General features: G+C 46.1%; 1 protein-coding gene across 1 annotated transcript; it reads right to left on the bottom strand.

Moving 5' to 3' along the window:
* Positions 1–616: 616 nt before the first annotated feature.
* LOC126109487 (uncharacterized) lies at positions 617–19,211 on the bottom strand. Its single transcript, XM_049914513.1, has 3 exons — positions 19,200–19,211; positions 4,843–5,332; positions 617–1,617 (listed from the first exon to the last, which is right to left on the bottom strand). The coding sequence occupies exons 1-3, from the start codon at positions 19,209–19,211 to the stop codon at positions 617–619; spliced, it is 1,503 nt and encodes a 500-aa protein (XP_049770470.1).
* Positions 19,212–19,530: the final 319 nt, after the last annotated feature.

Here is a 19,530-nt window from a genome sequence, read left to right as displayed (position 1 = left end):
TAAAATATTTTGTTGGCTGTGAATTTGCTTTCTTTGCATGTTGAATAAGTAGCTTCTCTGGTGCATGGTATCCTGTACTAACTATGTGCACCACCAAATGAGGATATGATTAACTACGAAAGAAAGCAATACTAGAGCTGTAGGTCATGTAATTACCTGACTGAGTAACAGGTTCTGTCTCCAATCCCAACAGGTTGCACGAGTCTAACTGACCACCTATTAATCCTCCGACTGAAATGTTAGTGAACAGCATTATTAGAGGAGAAAATGATTAAAGAACAATCATTTATCGCTTGTTCAATCCGCAACCACAACAACTGAAAAATTCCTGCCAGTACCCAGGACCTAGGTCTATTGCTGAACTTCCCAAACGGCATTCATTAATATATTTATATTTACACTAACTCATGTAACTGAAGAAAACCAAGTGCGAGTTTAAACTTAACCTCAGATGTATACTGAATGTTAGATTAGCACCAGCTCAGATATGCTTCACCCTCTACTCTTCTAATTCCAAAGCTCTGGAATAATTAACACATTTTGTATCGAGTAATACCTGATAAGTTCTTGGCGTATCATTCCCAGAACGCTTACAGTGAGGGTAATGTATTTTCGCTTAGTACCCTGCATCATGGTGTTCATATCCACCATGGTGGTCTTCATGATGGTGGTCTTCATGATGGTGGTCTTCATGATGGTAGTCTTCATGATGTTCGTGCACTGGGTACGGCACATGTTTAACGACCTCATATGGCACAGGCTTGGGAACAGGAACTTTAACTGGGACAGGTACAGGCTTCTCTACATGATAAGGTACAGGTTTTTTCACCTCTACTGGATACGGTTTTGGCACCTCGACTGGGTAAGGCTTGTCGACTGGCACTTTCACTGGATAAGGTACCTTCTTCTCCACCTCTAGTGGTACTTTCTTCTCTATCTCCACTGGGTACGGTTGTTTGACTTCAACCGGATACGGCTTCGGCACCTCGACAGGGTACGGTTTGTCGACGGGGACCTTCACTGGGTACGGCACGTGCTTGTGGACTATATAGGGCACTGGTTTCTTAACTTCGACTGGGTACGGTTTGGGTACTTCCACAGGGTACGGCTTCTCGACGAAAACCTTGACGTGGACCGGGTATGGCTTGTCAACTGGTACGTGGATCGGGACTTTGACAGGGACCTTGTACGGCTTTGGTACTGGAACCTTGACCTCCACTGGGTACGGGTGTGGTACGTGCACCTTCTTTTCCACATACACCGGATACGGCTTTTCCACGTGTACGGGGTAAGGTTTGGGTACAGGGACCTTCACTTCCACAGGGTAGTGGACTAGCTTCTCCACAGGAACTTTGTATGGGACCGGCCTTTCGACGGGAACTTTGACTGGGACGTGTATCTCCTTGGTGACAGGGTACGGTACTGGCTTGGGAACATGTACCGGGTAGGGCTTGTCGACTGGTACCTTAACAGGGTAGGGCACTTTCTTCTCAACAGTGTAGGGCACGTGCTTGGGCACTGGGACGTGGACTGGGTAAGGCTGAGGTACCGGCACCGGTATCTTCTTTGTCAGCGTTGTCGAGGGCACGTCTTTCACTGACACGTGCTCGTGGTGACCTGTGGGACGTATGAAACGAACAGTGAATAACAGCATCAGTTCTTGCATAGACCAGTAACTGTATTGGTTAGATGTAGAATCGTTCAAGCTTGTGACGTGCAGAAAAGCCTTGTGCGTGTGTAGTGTGTAGTAAAGATTTATGAGAAGCCTGGACAATTTTTGCTGTTTACAGGACCTTAGGACCTTCTATTTGAGTGTTGTTGTTGTTGTCGTGGTCTTCAGTCCTGAGACTGGTTTGATGCAGATCTCCATGCTACTCTATCCTGTGCAAGCTTCTTCATCTCCCAGTATCTACTGCAACCTACATCCTTCTGAATCTGCTTAGTGTATTCATCTCTTGGTCTCCCTCTACGATTTTTACCCTCCAAACTGCCCTCCAATGCTAAATTTGTGATCCCTTGATGCCTCAAAACATGACCTACCAACCGATCCCTTCTTCTAGTAAAGTTGTGCCACAAACTTCTCTTCTCCCCAATCCTATTCAATACCTCCTCATTAGTTATGTGATCTACCCATCTAAACTTCAGCATTCTTCTGTAGCACCACATTTCGAAAGCTTCTATTCTCTTCTTGCCCAAACTATTTATCGTCCATGTTTCGCTTCCATACATGGCTACGCTCCATACAAATACTTTCAGAAACGACTTCCTGGCACTTAAATCTATACTCGATGTTAACAAATTTCTCTTCATCAGAAACGCTTTCCTTGCCATAGCCAGTCTACATTTTATATCCTCTCTACTTCGACCGTCAGCAGTTACTTTGCTCCCCAAATAGCAAAACTCCTTTACTATTTAAGCGTCTCATTTCCTAATCTAATTCTCTCAGCATCACCCGACTTAATTCGACTACATTCCATTATCCTCATTTTGCTTTCGTTGATGTTCATCTTATATCCTCCTTTCAAGGCACTGTCCATTCCGTTCAACAGCTCCTCCAAGTCTTTTGCTGTCTCTGACAGAATTACAATGTCATCGGCGAACCTCAAAGTTTTAATTTCTTTTCCATGAATTTTAATACCTACTCCGAACTTTTGTTTCCTTTATTGCTTGCTCAATATACAGATTGAATAACATCGGGGATAGGCTAGTTAGAGTTAGTAGGCACAAATTAGTTACTGAGTTACTTTCTTTCAGGAGCCACATCGACAGCTTTCCCTGCACAAATGACGTGACACATGGAAAGTACTTCAACCTTGAAAAATGAGGACGTCTGAATGAAGGATTTTCTAAGAAATTCGAGGCAATACGATGTGATTGGGAAGGGAGTGAGTCAGGGTTGTAGCCTCTCCCCGACGTTATTCAATCTGTATATTGAGCAAGCAATAAAGGAAACAAAAGTTCGGAGTAGGTATTAAAATTCATGGAAAAGAAATTAAAACTTTGAGGTTCGCCGATGACATTGTAATTCTGTCAGAGACAGCAAAAGACTTGGAGGAGCTGTTGAACGGAATGGACAGTGCCTTGAAAGGAGGATATAAGATGAACATCAACGAAAGCAAAATGAGGATAATGGAATGTAGTCGAATTAAGTCGGGTGATGCTGAGAGAATTAGATTAGGAAATGAGACACTTAAAGTAGTAAATGAGTTTTGCTATTTGGGGAGCAAAGTAACTGCTGACGGTCGAAGTAGAGAGGATATAAAATGTAGACTGGCTATGGCAAGGAAAGCGTTTCTGATGAAGAGAAATTTGTTAACATCGAGTATAGATTTAAGTGCCAGGAAGTCGTTTCTGAAAGTATTTGTATGGAGCGTAGCCATGTATGGAAGTGAAACATGGACGATAAATAGTTTGGGCAAGAAGAGAATAGAAGCTTTCGAAATGTGGTGCTACTGAAGAATGCTGAAGTTTAGATGGGTAGATCACATAACTAATGAGGAGGTATTGAATAGGATTGGGGAGAAGAGAAGTTTGTGGCACAACTTGACTAGAAGAAGCGATCGGTTGGTAGGACATGTTCTGAGGCATCAAGGGATCACCAATTTAGTACTGGAGGGCAGCGTGGAGTGTAAAAATCATTGAGGTAGACTAAGAGATGAATAAACTAAGCTGATTCAGAAGGATGTAGGTTGCAGTAGGTACTGGGAGATGAAGAAGCTTGCACAGAATAGAGTAGCATGGAGAGCTGCATCAAAGCAGTCTCTGGACTGAAGTCCACAACAACAACAACAACATACCCTCCACTGCTATTGCTCCCACCTGCAGTTTGCGAGTGGTTATCGCACGTTGACGTCGGACATAGGCGGTGGTGTGATTGGGCCGTGTATTTCCTCCGCTGTATCCTTCCAGGACTACTGGTCCAGCAAGATATCTAAGAGAACTTCTGTGAAGTTTGGAAGGTAGGAGACGAGGTAATGGTGGAAGTAAATCTGAGAGGGCGTGAGTCATGCTTGGGTAGCCGATTCGGTAGAGCATTTGCCTACGAAAGCAAAGGTCCCAGGTTTGAGACGAAATCAGCTCAGACACAGCAGCAGAATGATATTTCATTCTCAAGACTTCCTAATAAAAAATGGCTCTGAGCACTATGGGACTTAACATCTGAGGTCATCAGTCCCCTAGAACTTAGAACTACTCTAACCTAACTAACCTAAGAACATCACATACTTCCATGCCCAAGGCAGGATTCGAACCTGCGAACGTAGCGGCCGCGCGGTTCCAGACTGAAGCGCCTAGAACCGGCCGGCTGTTAGGAAGTGCCGGCCGGTGTGGCCGAGCCGTTCTAGGCGCTTCAGTCTGTAAATTCAACTAAATACTTAGGGATTACAGTTATAAATAACTTAAATTGGAACGATGAAATAGATAATGTTGAGGGGAGAGCAAACCAAAGACTGCGATTCATTGACAGAACACTTAGAAGGTGCAACAGGGGAACCGCGCGACCGCTACGGTCGCAGGTTCGAACCCTGCCTCGGGCATGGATGTGTGTGATGTCCTTAGGTTAGATAGGTTTAAGTAGTTCTAAGTTGTAGGGGACTGATGACCTCAGAAATTTAGTCCCATAGTGCTGAGAGCCATTTGAAGCATTTTTTAAACTTCCTAACACTTCAGAGAAATAAAGGCTTACAGGTTATGCGCGACGTGCGTGCTGATAAAGCATGGGACAACTGCTCTGAATTGGAGTGCAAGAAGTTTGCAAACCTGCTCCCATCCAGTCAAAGAGAAACAAGAAGAAATAGGAACAGCTCCTGCGGAACAGTTCGAGAAACCCACAGCTATACACACCTTTGTCACCATATCCATAACCGCCGCCATATCCACCGCCTCCGAATCCTCCATCGCCTCCGAAACCTCCGTCGCCTCCGTAGCCACTGCCGCCTCCGAAGCCACTGCCGCCTCCGTAGCTACTGCCGCCTCCAAAGGCCGTCTCGTCCCCGAAGCTTGTGTGGCCACCGAAGGATTCGTCGCCCCCGAAGTCGGCACCGCCCCCGAAGTGGTGTCCGCCGCCGTAGTCTCCGCCGCCCCCGAATCCCCCGCCGCCCCCGAAGCCGCCGTGCAGCTCCCGCTTGTCCTGCCGGCGCTCGCCTTCGCCTCGGCCCTCTTCTTCGCTAGCCTTCTGCTCCTTCTGCTCCTGCTGCTGCTTCTTCTCTTGACTGCTGGTGGCTGCAGCCTCCTGGTCATCCGCCTCCACCACCGCCCCCGCTTTCTTCTCCGTGCTGCGTGCGGCGGAGGCGGCGGCGAGAACGCCGATCGCCAGCAGGAATATTCCGAGTCGCTGGCCGCGTCAAGTGCACACATTATACACGAGCGCTCCATACTCAAGTGAACAAGCAACTCCGAGAGCACCACAAATTCCGGAGAGCGTAACATCACTGCGTTTCTGTGCCGAGTCCGGAATTTTTTGTTGACGTTTAGAATACACATAAACACCAGTACAGTTAATTTATCCATTCTAGTCTTTTATCCACCTTCACCAACTATACTTGTGTAAACTGAAAACACAAAGAAACTGTATGTAGGCTGTTTAGGTTTTTATGTTGTTAGCGCCATGTAGCGCTCTATATGAAAATCATTGGCTGTGCTGTGTGCAGTCTGTGGCTGGGTGGCATTGTTGCAATAGTCGCTGTTGTAGTGTTGGGTAGTTGGCTGTTAACAGCGCATAGCGTTGCGCAGTTGGAGGTGAGCCACCAGCAGTGGTAGATGTGAGGAGTGAGACGGCGGAGTTTTGAGAGCGGATGATCTGGACGTGTGTCCATCAGAGACAGTAAATTTGTAAGACTGGGTATCATGAACTGATATATATATATATATATTATGACTTTTGAACACTATTAAGGTAAATACATTCTTTGTTATCTATCAAAATCTTTCATTTGCTAACTATGCCTATCAGTAGTTAGTGCCATCAGTAGTTAGAAACTTTTATTAAGCTGGCAGTATTGGCGCACGCTGTATTGCAGTAGATCGAAAAAAAAAAAAAATGGTTCAAATGGCTCTGAGCACTATGGGACTCAAATGCTGTGGTCATCAGTCCCCTAGAACTTAGAACTAATTAAACCTAACTAACCTAAGGACATCACACACATCCATGCCCGAGGCAGGATTCGAACCTGCGACCGTAGCAGCAGCGCGGCTCCGGACTGGAGCGCCTAGAACCGCACGACCACCGCGGCCGGCTAGTAGTTCGAGTAACGAAGATTTTTGTGAGGGGAGTGAGTCATGAAAGGTATAGGTTATTGTTAGTCAGGGACATTCTTTTGTAGAGTTTATTCGAAGTCAGATTGCGTTGCGCTAAAAATCCCCTATTCAGTCACTCGTTGACCACGATGGCACCGAAACAGAGGACGACCGAAGAAAGGCAGAAATACTGAATTCAGTGTTCCGAAACTGTTTCACTGCGGAAAATCGTAACACGGTCCCTGACTTCAGCCGTCGCACGGACGCCAAAATGGAAAATATTGAAATAAACGATATCGGAATTGAAAAACAACTGCTATCACTTAGTAGCGGAAAAGCATCCGGACCAGACGAGATACCCTTAAGATTCTACAGTGATTATGCTAAAGAACTTGCCCCCTTTCTATCAGCAATTTATCGTAGATCGCTGGAAGAACGTAAAGTACCTAGCGACTGGAAGAAAGCGCAGGTCGTTCCCATTTTCAAGAAGGGTCATAAATCAGATGCGAATAATTATAGGCCTATTTCGCTTACGTCAATCTGTTGTAGAATAATGGAACATGTTTTGTGTTCTCGTATTATGACGTTCTTAGATAATACAAATCTCCTTCATCATAACCAACATGGATTCCGCAAACAGAGATCATGTGAAACTCAGCTCGCCCTATTTGCCCAAGAAATTCACAGTGCCGTAGACACTGGCGAGCAGATTGATGCCGTATTCCTGGACTTCAGGAAGGCATTTGATACGGTTCCGCACTTACGTTTAGTGAAAAAAATACGAGCTTACGGAATATCGGACCAGGTTTGTGATTGGATTCAGGATTTCCTAGAAGAAAGAACACAACATGTCATTCTTAACGGTTCAAAATCTGCAGATGTAGAGGTAATTTCGGGAGTACCGCAAGGAAGCGTGATAGGACCTTTATTGTTTACAATATACATAAATGACTTAGTTGACAACATCGGTAGCTCCGTGAGGCTATTTGCAGATGACACGGTTGTCTACAAGAAAGTAGCAACATCAGAAGACTCGTACGTACTCCAGGAAGACCTGCAGAGGATTAATGCATGGTGCGACAGCTGGCAGCTTTCCCTAAACGTAGATAAATGTAATATAATGCGCATACATAGGGGCAGAAATCCATTCCAGTACGATTATGCCATAGGTGGTAAATCATTGGAAGCGGTAACGACCGTAAAATACTTAGGAGTTACTATCCGGAGCGATCTGAAGTGGAATGATCACATAAAACAAATAGTGGGAAAAGCAGGCGCCACGTTGAGATTCATAGGAAGAATTCTAAGAAAATGTGACTCATCGACGAAAGAAGTAGCTTACAAAACGCTTGTTCGTCCGATTCTTGAGTATTGCTCATCAGTATGGGACCCTTACCAGGTTGGATTAATAGAAGAGATAGACATGATCCAGCGAAAAGCAGCGCGATTCGTCATGGGGACATTTAGTCAGCGCGAGAGCGTTACGGAGATGCTGAACAAGCTCCAGTGGCGGACACTTCAAGAAAGGCGTTACGCAATACGGAGAGGTTTATTATCGAAATTACGAGAGAGCACATTCCGGGAAGAGATGGGCAACATATTACTACCGCCCACATATATCTCGCGTAATGATCACAACGAAAAGATCCGAGAAATTAGAGCAAATACGGAGACTTACAAGCAGTCGTTCTTCCCACGCACAATTCGTGAATGGAACAGGGAAGGGGGGATCAGATAGTGGTACAATAAGTACCCTCCGCCACACACCGTAAGGTGGCTCGCGGAGTATAGATGTAGATGTAGATGTAGAAATATTGTGTGTCAGTTTAAGCACAGTCATTTATAATTTTTCTAAGGGGACGTTTCAAAACAAGTGTCTGGCGCAGTTGTTAGATCGGTTACGCCTATACAACGGCATGTTATCAATATTTAAGTGGCCGGCAAGTGTGGCCGTGCGGTTCTAGGCGCTTCAGTCTGGAACCGCGTGACCGCTACGGTCGCAGGTTCGAATCCTGCCTATGGCATGGATGTGTGTGATGTCCTTAGGTTAGTTAGGTTTAAGAAGTTCTAAGTGCTAGGGGACTGATGACCACAGATGGTAAGTCCCATAGTACTCAGAGCCATTTGAGCCAATATTTAAGTCAGTTTGAACGTGGTATTATAGTCGGCGCACCAGCGATGGGACACACCATCTCAGGTGTAGCGATGAAGTGGGGATTTTTCCGTACGACCATTTCACGAGTGTACCGTGAATATCAGGATTCCGGTAAAACATCAAATCTCCGACATTGCTGCTGCCGGAAAAAGATCCTGCAAGAACGGGACCAACTACGACTGAAGTGAATCGTTCAACGTGACAGCAGTGCAAATCTTCCGCAGATTGGTGCAGATTTTAATACTGACCAGTCAACAAGTGTCAGCGTGCGAACCATTCAATGGAACATCATCGATATGGGCTTTCGGAGCCGAACGCCCACTCGTGTACCCTTTATGACTGCACAACACAAAGATTTACGCCTCGCCTGGGCCCATCAACACCGATATTGGAGTGTTGATGACTGGAAGCATGTTGCCTGTCGGACGAGTCTCGTTTCAAATTGTATCGAACGTATGTACGTGTATCGGTATGAAGACAACCTCATGAATCCATGGGCCCTGCATGTCAACAGGGGACTGTTAAAGCTGGTGGAGGCTCTGTAATGGTGTGGGGCGAGTACAGTTGGAGTGATACGGGACCCCTCATACGCCTAGATGTGACTCTGACAGGTGACACGTACGTAAACATCCTGTCTGATCACCTGCATCCGTTCATATCCATTGTGCATTCCGACCGATCTGGGTAATTCCAGCAGGACAATGCGACACCCCACACGTCCAAAATTGCTACAGAGCGCTTTCAGGAACACTCTTCTGAGTTTAAACACTTCCGTTAGCCACCAAACTCCCCCAGACATGAACATTATTGAGCATATCTGGGATGTCTTGCAAGTGATGTTCAGAAGAGATCTCCACCCCGTCGCACTCTTACGGATTTATGGACAGCCCTGCAGGATTCATGGTGTCAGTTCCCTTCAGCAATACTTCAGACATTAGTCGAGTCCATGCTAGTCGTGTCGCGGCACTTCTGCGTGCTCGCGGGGGCCCTGCAATATATTAGGCAGGTGTAGCAGCTTCTTTGGCTCTTCAGTGTACATGGAAATAATCAGTAACTAGTTGCATGAAAGAAATTTACTTTCTTAACCGGTTTCTGGCACTTAGTGAAACCGGATAAGAAATTAAATTTCTTTTACGCAATTGGCTGCTCATTATTTCTATACGTTTACCCTTTACTTGAAAATACACAAGTTTGACTATAATATAACGGGATGGTACTGTAAATCACATTATTTCAAAAACACGTATCCAGCTATGTCATCCTCAATACACGAGTACTGCCCTCCTCTATCCCTATAACGCTTAGAAGACGCGTGCCACCTTTTCTATTACTGTTTCAACGGACTGAAACCCTGTTCCTTTTAATGGATTCAGTACCAGTTGAAATCTTGAAATTTCCAGTTTCTGCTTTTTCCATTAATCTTAGCTTACAGAATTTCCCCTTTTCAGTGATATTTAATACATTTAATTGCCTTACTTCTGGATTGTTTGTTCATTTAAATAAAACACTGTGTGGGCGTGGCAATTTTCTAAGAATCTGATCAGCTGAAGAATTTTGGAGATGGTGACTAAAAAGCTTTCAAAGCAGTTGCGGAAGAGAAGCCTTATGGAGACAATGTAACTGTCATTAAACTGAAGTGCATAGGTCATGTACAAAGGCTTACAAGGCTGCGTCAACTGGAAACTGCATACAAGGGAAAGATATTGGTAGGAGGAAGACGATTCTGTGGTAAGAGTAGATTCTCAGATTCTATCACAGATAAAATCCAAAATTACTATGCCATGATCACGAGGCAAAATGTTAGCAGCGTAGGAGACACGAGAAAAGCTGTATGGGCAGTTTTGTTTCACCTCTCTTCAACGGATGATAAAGGCATTCATGGCATTTGCCTTCCAGAAAATGATTCAAGGTGATAATGCAACAGAGCACAGAATAATCGCGAGAAATTTATTCGCAGACGAGCTATAACTTTTGCCGCAGTGGAGGTGTTGAGAGAAATTTTCAAGACATTTGTCGGATGTAAGTCTGCCGAAGAACTGTAGTTCCTTCTCTAGATTGTCGCACAAATGACAAAATGGTAGATATCGAAATAGACGACAGAGGGATAGAGAAACAATTAAAATCGCTCAAAAGAGGAAAGGCCTCTGGACCTGATGGGATACCAGTTCAATTTTACACAGAGTACACGAAGGAACTTTCCCCCCTTCTTGCAGCGGTGTACTCTCTAGAAGAGCGTAGCGTTCCAAAGGGTTGGAAAAGGGCACAGGTCATCCCCGTTTTCAAGAAGGGACGTCGAACAGATGTGCAGAACTATAGACCTATATCTCTAACGTCGATCAGTTGTAGAATTTTGGAACACGTATTGTGTTCGAGTATAATGACTTTTCTGGAGACGAGAAATCTACTCTGTAGGAATCAGCATGGGTTTCGAAAAAGACGGTCATGTGAAACCCAGCTCGCGCTATTCGTCCACGAGACTCACAGGGCCATAGACACGGGTTCACAGGTAGATGCCGTGTTTCTTGACTTCCGCAAGGCGTTCGATACAGTTCCCCACAGTCGTTTAATGAACAAAGTAAGAGCATATGGACTATCAGACCAATTGTGTGATTGGATTGAAGAGTTCCTAGATAACAGGACGCAGCATGTTATTCTCAATGGAGAGAAGTCTTCCGAAGTAAGAGTGATTTCAGGTGTGCCGCAGGGGAGTGTCATAGGACCGTTGCTATTCACAATATACATAAATGACCTGGTGGAGGACATCGGAAGTTCACTGAGGCTTTTTGCAGATGATGCTGTGGTGTATCGAGAGGTTGTAACAATGGAAAATTGTACTGAAATGCAGGAGGATCTGCAGCGAATTGACGCATGGTGCAGGGAATGGCAATTGAATCTCAATGTAGACCAGTGTAATGTGCTGCGAATACACAGAAAGATAGATCCTTTATCATTTAGCTACAAAATAGCAGGTCAGCAACTGGAAGCAGTTAATAACATAAATTATCTGGGAGTACGCATTAGGAGTGATTTAAAATGGAATGATCATATAAAGTTGATTGTCGGTAAAGCAGATGCCAGACTGAGATTCATTGGAAGAATCCTAAGGAAATGCAATCCGAAAACAAAGGAAGTAGGTTACAGTACGCTTGTTCGCCCACTGCTTGAATACTGCTCAGCAGTGTGGGATCCGTACCAGATAGAGTTGATACAAGACATAGAGAAGATCCAACGGAGAGCAGCGCGCTTCGTTACAGGATCATGTAGTAATCGCGAAAGCGTTACGGAGATGATAGATAAACTCCAGTGGAAGACTCTGCAGGAGAGACGCTCAGTAGCTCGGTACGGGATTTTCTCAAAGTTTCGAGAACATACCTTCACCGAAGAGTCAAGCAGTATATTGCTCCCTCCTACGTATATCTCGCGAAGAGACCATGAGTATAAAATCAGAGAGATTAGAGCCCACACAGAGGCATACCGACAATCCTTCTTTCCACGAACAATACGAGACTGGAATAGAAGGGAGAACCGATAGAGGTACTGAAGGTACCCTCCGCCACACACCGTCAGGTGGCTTGCGGAGTATGGATGTAGATGTAGATGTAGATGTAGAAATGTCTTCATGGCGGCGCCTAGAATCCCAAAGAGTCCATCGACAGCGTAATCTGTGCCATAATTCCGAAAATAGTGTTTGTGTCAACTTGTACACTGCATTTTGGTGTCTTTAATGCTGTGGTAACGTTCCGTGAAAGAAATATTGCGAGGTGTGAAGCCCTGAAAAAACTGCTCCAAACAGTTGGTCGTTTCGTAGTGAAAGAAAACCAAATATCGAATTCAGATAAAGGAAGACAGCGCAACGAGCAGGAAAACGGATATTGTAATATGAGATGGTAGAGCATGCGGACAGTCCATCTTATTGGGCTGGAATGCATTGACAACTCTCATGGCTGTTTTCCGTATTTGTTACGTGTACTTTTTGTCAGCTTCTACTTGTAGAATTTTTTCGAAACTACAGAATACACTAATCTGAGAACGAAATGTGGTACGAAACGTGTAACCTATAAGATATATTTCATACAAATTTTTATTTCCAACAGTTTCTGATAAAGGGTACCTATCGCAAGAATAAATTTTACATTATTTATGGTAGGGATTACCAACCTGCCCGGAATAACTTCATGCAGATTTGACCTTAGGGAATAGATATAATTATATGGTCCTAGGTCAGGCGAATAAGATGGGTGGCTTAACACAGGTATGCTGTACTTCGGTAGAAACTTAAGAAAAAAAGACTCTAATTTTGGACAAACTAGTCACGGGTCCTGCATCAAGACAACCCACTTGCTCATACAGTATTGTCTGTTAAGAAGTTTTCTTGTGGAGTAGAGCACGAACCTCAAGCTAGTAACCTTGATTAATAGTTCAACTTTGAGGAATCCAGAAAAGAAACACAATTTTATGAATATCGAAAACAAAACTTCATCACTTCGAATGTTGAGTTGCTCTTTCGAGATTTTTTCGCTCTCGGTGAAATTGAACCATTCCAGTGGGTGGGTGGATTGGCGCTCAGCTTCCAAATCACAGGCGAAAAGCCAAGATTCGCAGATTTTATCACTCTTTCCATGAAACTGGGATCATTTTCAGTGGTATTCAGAGTGTCAGTACCACATTTTCACGAGCTTCTTTTCGTGGGATCGTGCGAATCTTCGACACCAGTTTGTCAAACACTTTTCTGTTATTAAATTGCGTACTTAAAATTTGCCTTACGTATTCTTGATGAATTCCTACAGTTTCAGCAATCGATTGGATACTCAAACGGTGGTCAGATCGAATCATTCGTTTTTGATGTTGAATTGCGTCCCACGCGTGAATAATGTTCAACACCTTGTCAGCCACATCGGAAACGCTTGAACCACTCAAAAGCTCCGTCTTCGCCATACAGTTATTATAGTAAAAAAAGGGTTTCAGTTGTAAGGTGCAGAAACTTGACAACGACCGGGAGACTTGTGTGCTACCCTATACCCCTCCGTACTGCCTCCGATGACGTCATTGGCATACAATGACATGGCGGTCAGCCGGGCCTGACTGTCCCATGTAGGGCCAGAATGCAGAACAATTTTTCAATCAGCGACAGTAAAAAACATTTTGAAGGTGAATAAATTTTTTCGTTTGGAAATTGAAGAAAAATATTTAAAACAAAATAAGTTCGGTTTATATAGGGTACATTCGAGTACATTGTGACAAAACTTATGTGCTAGTGATATGTATGTATACAGATTGCCGTAGTATCGCGTACATAAGGCACAAAATGGCAGTACATTCTCAGAGCTGTCATTTGTACTTAGGTGATTTAGGTGAAAAGTGTCCAACGTGATTATCGCCACACGACGGGAATTAACAGACTTTGAACGTGGAATAATAGTTGGAGGTAGACGCGTGCGACACTCCATTTCGGAAATCGTTAGAGAATTTAATATACCGCGATCCACAGTGTCAAGAGTGTGGCGAGAATATGAGATTTCAGGCACTACCTCTCACCACAGACAGCGCAGGGGCCGACGACCTTCACCTAACGACCGAGAGCAGCGGCGTTTGCGTAGAGTTGTCAGTGCTAACAGACAAGCAACACTGCGTGAAATAACGGCTGAAATCAGTGTGGCCGTGGCAGCAGACGACCGACCCGAGTGCCTCCGCCAACAGCACGACATCGCCTGCGGCGACTTTTCTGGGATCGTGAAAATATCGTTTGGACACTAGACGATCGGAAAAGCGTGGCCTGCTCTAATAATTCCCAATTGGGACGCTAGACGACCGGAAACCTGTGGCCTGGTCCGATGACTCCCGATTTCAGTTGGTAAGAGCAGATGGCAGGGTTTGAGTGTGGCGCAGGCCCCACGAAGCTATGAAGCCGAGTGTCAACAAGGCACTGTACAAGCTGGTGATGGCCTTATAACGGTGTATGCTGTATTTGCACGGAATGGACTTGGTCCTCTGCTTATGACTACCTGGAGGCCATTTGGAGACATTCATAGACTTCATGTTCCCACACAACGATCGAAATATTGCGGGTGACAATGCGCCATGACACCGGGCCACAGTGGTTCGCGACTGTGAAGAACTTTCTGGACAGTTCGAGAGAATGATTTGGCCACTCGGATCGCCCGACGTGAATAACATAGAAAATTTATGGGACGTAATCGAGAGGTCAGTTCATATACAAAGTCTTGCACCGGCAAGACTTTGGCAATTATGGACGGTTGTAGAAACAGCATGGGTCAGTCTTCCAAGGACTTGATGAGTCCATGCTGTAGTACGCCAGGCAAAAAGAGGTCCGACACGATAGTTGGAGGTAAAAAATGGTTCAAATGGCTCTGAGCACTATCGGACTTAACATCTGAGGTCATCAGTCCCCTAGAACTTAGAACTACTTAAACCTATCTAACCTAAAGACATCACACACATCCATGCCCGAGGCAGGATTCGAACCTGCGACCGTAGCAGTCGCGCGGTTCCTGACTGAACCGCCTAGAACCGCTCGGCCACAGCGCTGGCAATTACTGTTTTTGTTACCTCTTTGTACACTACTGGCCATTAAAATTGCTACGCCACGAAGATGACGTACTACAGACGCGAAATTTAACCGACAGGAAGAAGATGCTGTGATATGCAAATGGTTAGCTTTTCAGAGCATTCACGCAATGTGGCGACACCTACAACGTGCTGACATGAGGAAAGTTCCAACCGATTTCTCATACAATAACAGCAGCTGACGGGCGTTGCCTGGTGAAACCTTGTTGTGATGCCTCGTATAAGGAGGAGAAATGTGTACCATCACGTTTCCGACCTTGATAAAGGCCGGATTGTAGCCTATCGCGATGCGGTTTATCGTATCGCGACATTGCTGCTTGCGTTGGTCGAGATCCAATGACTGTTAGCAGAATATTGAATCGGTGGGTTCAGGAGGGTATTACGGAACGCGTTGCTGGATCCCAACGGCCTTGTATCACTAGCAGTCGAGATGATAGGCATCTTATCCGCATGGCTGTAACGGATCGTGCAGCCACGTCTCGTTCCCTGAGTCAACAGATGGGGACGTTTGCAAGACAACAACTATCTGTACGAGCAGTTCGACGATGTTTGCAGCAGCACCGACTATCAGCTCGGAGACCATGGCTGCGGTTACCCTTGACGCTGCATCACAGACAGGAGCGCCTGCGAAGGTGTACTCAACGACGAACCTGGGTACACGAATGACAAAACGTCATTTTTTCGGATGAATCCAGGTTCTGTTTGCAGCTTCATGATGGTCACATCCGTGTTTGGCGACATTGCGCTGAACGCACATTGGAAGCGAGTATTCGTCATCGCCACACTGGCGTATCACCCGGCGTGATGGAATGGGGTGCCATTTGTTATACGTCTCGTCACCTCTTGTTCGCATTGACGGCACTTTGAACAGTGGACGTTACATTTCAGATGTGTTACGACTCGTGGCTCTCGCCCTTCATTCGATCCCTGCGATACCCTACATTTCAGCAGGATAATGCACGACCGCGTGTTGCAGGTCCTCTGCGGGCCTTTCTGGATACATAAAATGTTCGACTGCTGCCCTGGCAAGCATATTGTCCACATCTCTCACCAATTGAAAACGTCTGGTCAATGGTGGCCGAGCAACAGGCTCGTCACAATACGCCAGTCACTGCTCTTGATGAACTGTAGTATTGTGTTGAAGCTGCATGGGCAGCTGTACCTGAACACGCCATCCAGCTCTGTTTGCCTCACTGTTCAGATGTATCAAGGCCGTCGTTACGGCCAGAGGTGATTGTTGTGTGTACTGATTTCTCAGGATGTATGCACCCAAATTGCGTGAAAATGTAAACACATCTCAGTTGTAGTATAATACATTTGCCCAATGAATACCCGTTTATCATCTGCATTTCTTCTTGGTGTAGCAATTTTAATGGCCAGTAGTGTATAACGCTCGTGTACTCAGCGGCTTCTGGGACTGTGGAGGATTCGAGACAGCTTGCGTGTTGATGCCAACGGGATGACGTCACGAGGTGAGCGTCCCGTGGCGACTGGCGGTGTACAGTATACAGTACACGGCTGGCTGCTCCGTGTTGTATAGTGTTACTGTCTTCCGGACGGCAGTCGCCGGCGAAAGTGGAACCCAGCGGGCGCCCTGCGCTGTGCACAAGGAACTGCCGTACCCCGCATGCGGGCGAACTTCCGCCCGGCGCAGCGGGGTGGAACATGCAGCCACTCCGTACAGAGTCGGCAAAGTCAACTGGACGCCTGACTGGGGTGGCGGCGCCGTTCTGTTTACGACCGATATGGAAGCAGGGCAGGTCGTAACAGCACGCGCTGTAGTATCACGAAGCCTATGAGATGTTAGCGTGCAAAGTTATCCATGATGTACCGTTTCGGCCGCCGTCTATACTGTAGAAGGGGACACTTGCCCAGGATTCACGTCTACGATCGCTTTTAGACAGAGTTCGATTGATCAGACGCGGGTCATAGTTAAAGACTCTGAGGTGGAGACGCCCCGAAGTATGCACCACTGGCCATTAAAATTGCTACACCCAGAAGAAATGCAGATGATAAACGGGTATTCATTGGACAAATATGTTATACTAGAACTGACATGTAATTACATTTTCACGGAATTTGGGTGCATAGATCCTGATAAATCAGTACCCAGAACAACCACCTGTGGCTCTAATAACGGCCTTGATACGCCTGGGCAGTAAGTCAAACAGAGCTTGGATGGCGTGTACAGGTACAGCTGCCCATGCAGCTTCAATACGATACCACAGTGCGTCAAGAGTAGTGACTGGCGTATTGTGGCGAGCCAGTTGCTCGGCCACCATTGACCAGACGTTTTCAGTTGGTGAGAGATCTGGAGAATGTGCTGGCCATGGCAGCAGTCGAAAATTTTCTGTATCCAGAAAAGCTCGCACAGGACCTGTAACATGCGGTCGTGCATTATCCTGCTGAAATGCAGCGTTTCGCAAGGATCGAATGAAGGGTAGAGCCACGGGTCGTGACACATCTGAAATGTAACGTCCACTGTTCAAAGTGCCGTCAATGCGAACAATAGGTGACCGAGACGTGTAACCAATGGCACCCCATACCATCACGCCGGGTGATACGACAGTATGGCGTCGATGAATACACGCTTCCAATGTGCGTTCACCGCGATGTCGCCAAACACGGATGCGGCCATCGTGATGCTGTAAACAGAACGTGGATTCACCTGAAAAAAAATGACGTTTAGCCATTCGTTCACCCAGGTTCGTCGTTGAGTACAACATCGCAGGCGCTCCTGTCCGTGATGCAGCGTCAAGGGTAACCGCAGCCATGGTCTTCGAGCTGATAGTCCACGCTGCTGCAAACGTCGTCGAACTGTTCGTGCAGATGGTTGTTGTCTTGCAAACGTCACCATCTGTTGACCAAGAGACCGAGACGTGGCTGCACGATCCGTTACAGCCATGCACATAAGATGCCTGTCATCTCGACTGCTTGTGATACGAGGCCGTTGGGATCCAGAACGGCGTTCCGTATTACCCTCCTGAACCCACCAATTCCATATTCTGCTAATAGTCATTGGATCTCGACGAACGCGAGCAGCAATGTCGCGATACGGTAAACCGCAATAGCGATAAAGTACAATCCGACCTTTATGAAAGTCGGAAACGTGGTTATACGCATTTCTCCTCCTTAAACGAGGCATCACAATAATGTTTCAGCAGGCAACGCCGGTCAGCTGCTGTTTGTGTATGAGAAATCGGTTGGAAACGTTGTAGGTGTCACCAAACTTGGCAACGACTTCCTGACATTTAAATCTATACTTGATGTTATCAAACTTCTCTTCTTCAGAAACGCTTTTCTTGCCATTCCAGTCTACTTCGACCACCATCAGTTATTTTGCTTCCCAAATAGCAAAACTCATCTACTAGTTTAAGTGTCTCATTTCCTAATCTAATTCCCTCAGCATCACGCGACTTAATTCGACTACATTCCATTATCCTCGTTTTGCTTTTGTTGATCCTGCTCTTCCAACTCCTTTGCTGTCTCTGACAGAATTACAATGTCATCGGCGAACCACAAAGTTTTTATTTCTTCTCCATAGATTTTAATACCTACTCCGAATTATTCTTTTGTTTCGTTTACCGCTTGCTGAATATACAGATTGAATATGAGCGGGGATAGGATACAACCTTGTCTCAATAACTTCCCAACCACTGCTTCCCTTTCGTGCCCCTCGACTCTTATAACTGCCATTTGGTTTCTGTACAAATTGTAAATAGTCTTTCGGTCCCTATATTATAACCCTGCCACCTTTAGAATTTGAAAGAGAGTATTCCAGTCATATTACAGTCAACATTGTCAAAAGCTTTCTCTAAGTCTACAAATGATAGAAACGTGGGTTTGCCTTTCCTTAATCTTTCTTTTAAAATAAGTCGTAAGGTCAGTATTGCCTCACGTGTTCCAACATTTCTACGGAATCCAAACTGATCTTCCCCGAGGTCGGCTTCTACCAATTTTTCCACTCGGCCCTCTATACCACATCAAAACGACGCCACTGGCTAAGGATGACGTGGTGGTCGGTCGGTCCCGACTGGCCCATACGAGGCCATACCAACGGAGCTGTATCCAGCAGCAGATTGAGACAGCCCGGAAAAGAATAGTGTTACCAGTTTCAGAACCTTGCATTTCTTTCGAGATCGTTTGCAACACTGGATATCGCACTGATGCTACGCTCTCCGGCCTCGCGGTGCAGCGCTCAGCTAGTACAGGAACACGCACTCACCTGGATGCCCATGTCCGTCTGGCTCGCCACTGCAGTAGCGGATGCCTCAGCCGCGCCACGGCAGGCGCTATATAGCCGTCGCTTTCACCCGCGGCGCGAGTCGGTACCACACGCACCGCTCCGCTACGAGCCCTCCCCCCCCCCCCCCCCCCCTGTTCCTGACGATCTAGCCTGCGGGGGCGTCACGGCGAGATGTGCGCCCAGACAATTACCTCCGTGCCGTTCTCAACCCGGAAGCGGCATCCGCGGCGTCTCTTCCATCAGACGCTGCAGCGTTTAAATTAGGGGTCCCTCACTCGCGGATTCATCTGCGTCCGTAAGTCGCCCTAGA

The sequence above is a fragment of the Schistocerca cancellata genome, chromosome 12 (assembly GCF_023864275.1).
Source record: "Schistocerca cancellata isolate TAMUIC-IGC-003103 chromosome 12, iqSchCanc2.1, whole genome shotgun sequence".
NCBI lineage: Eukaryota > Metazoa > Arthropoda > Insecta > Orthoptera > Acrididae > Schistocerca > Schistocerca cancellata.
The sequence above is the reverse complement of the archived record's forward strand: the minus strand, read 5'-3'. Positions and strand labels throughout refer to the sequence as shown.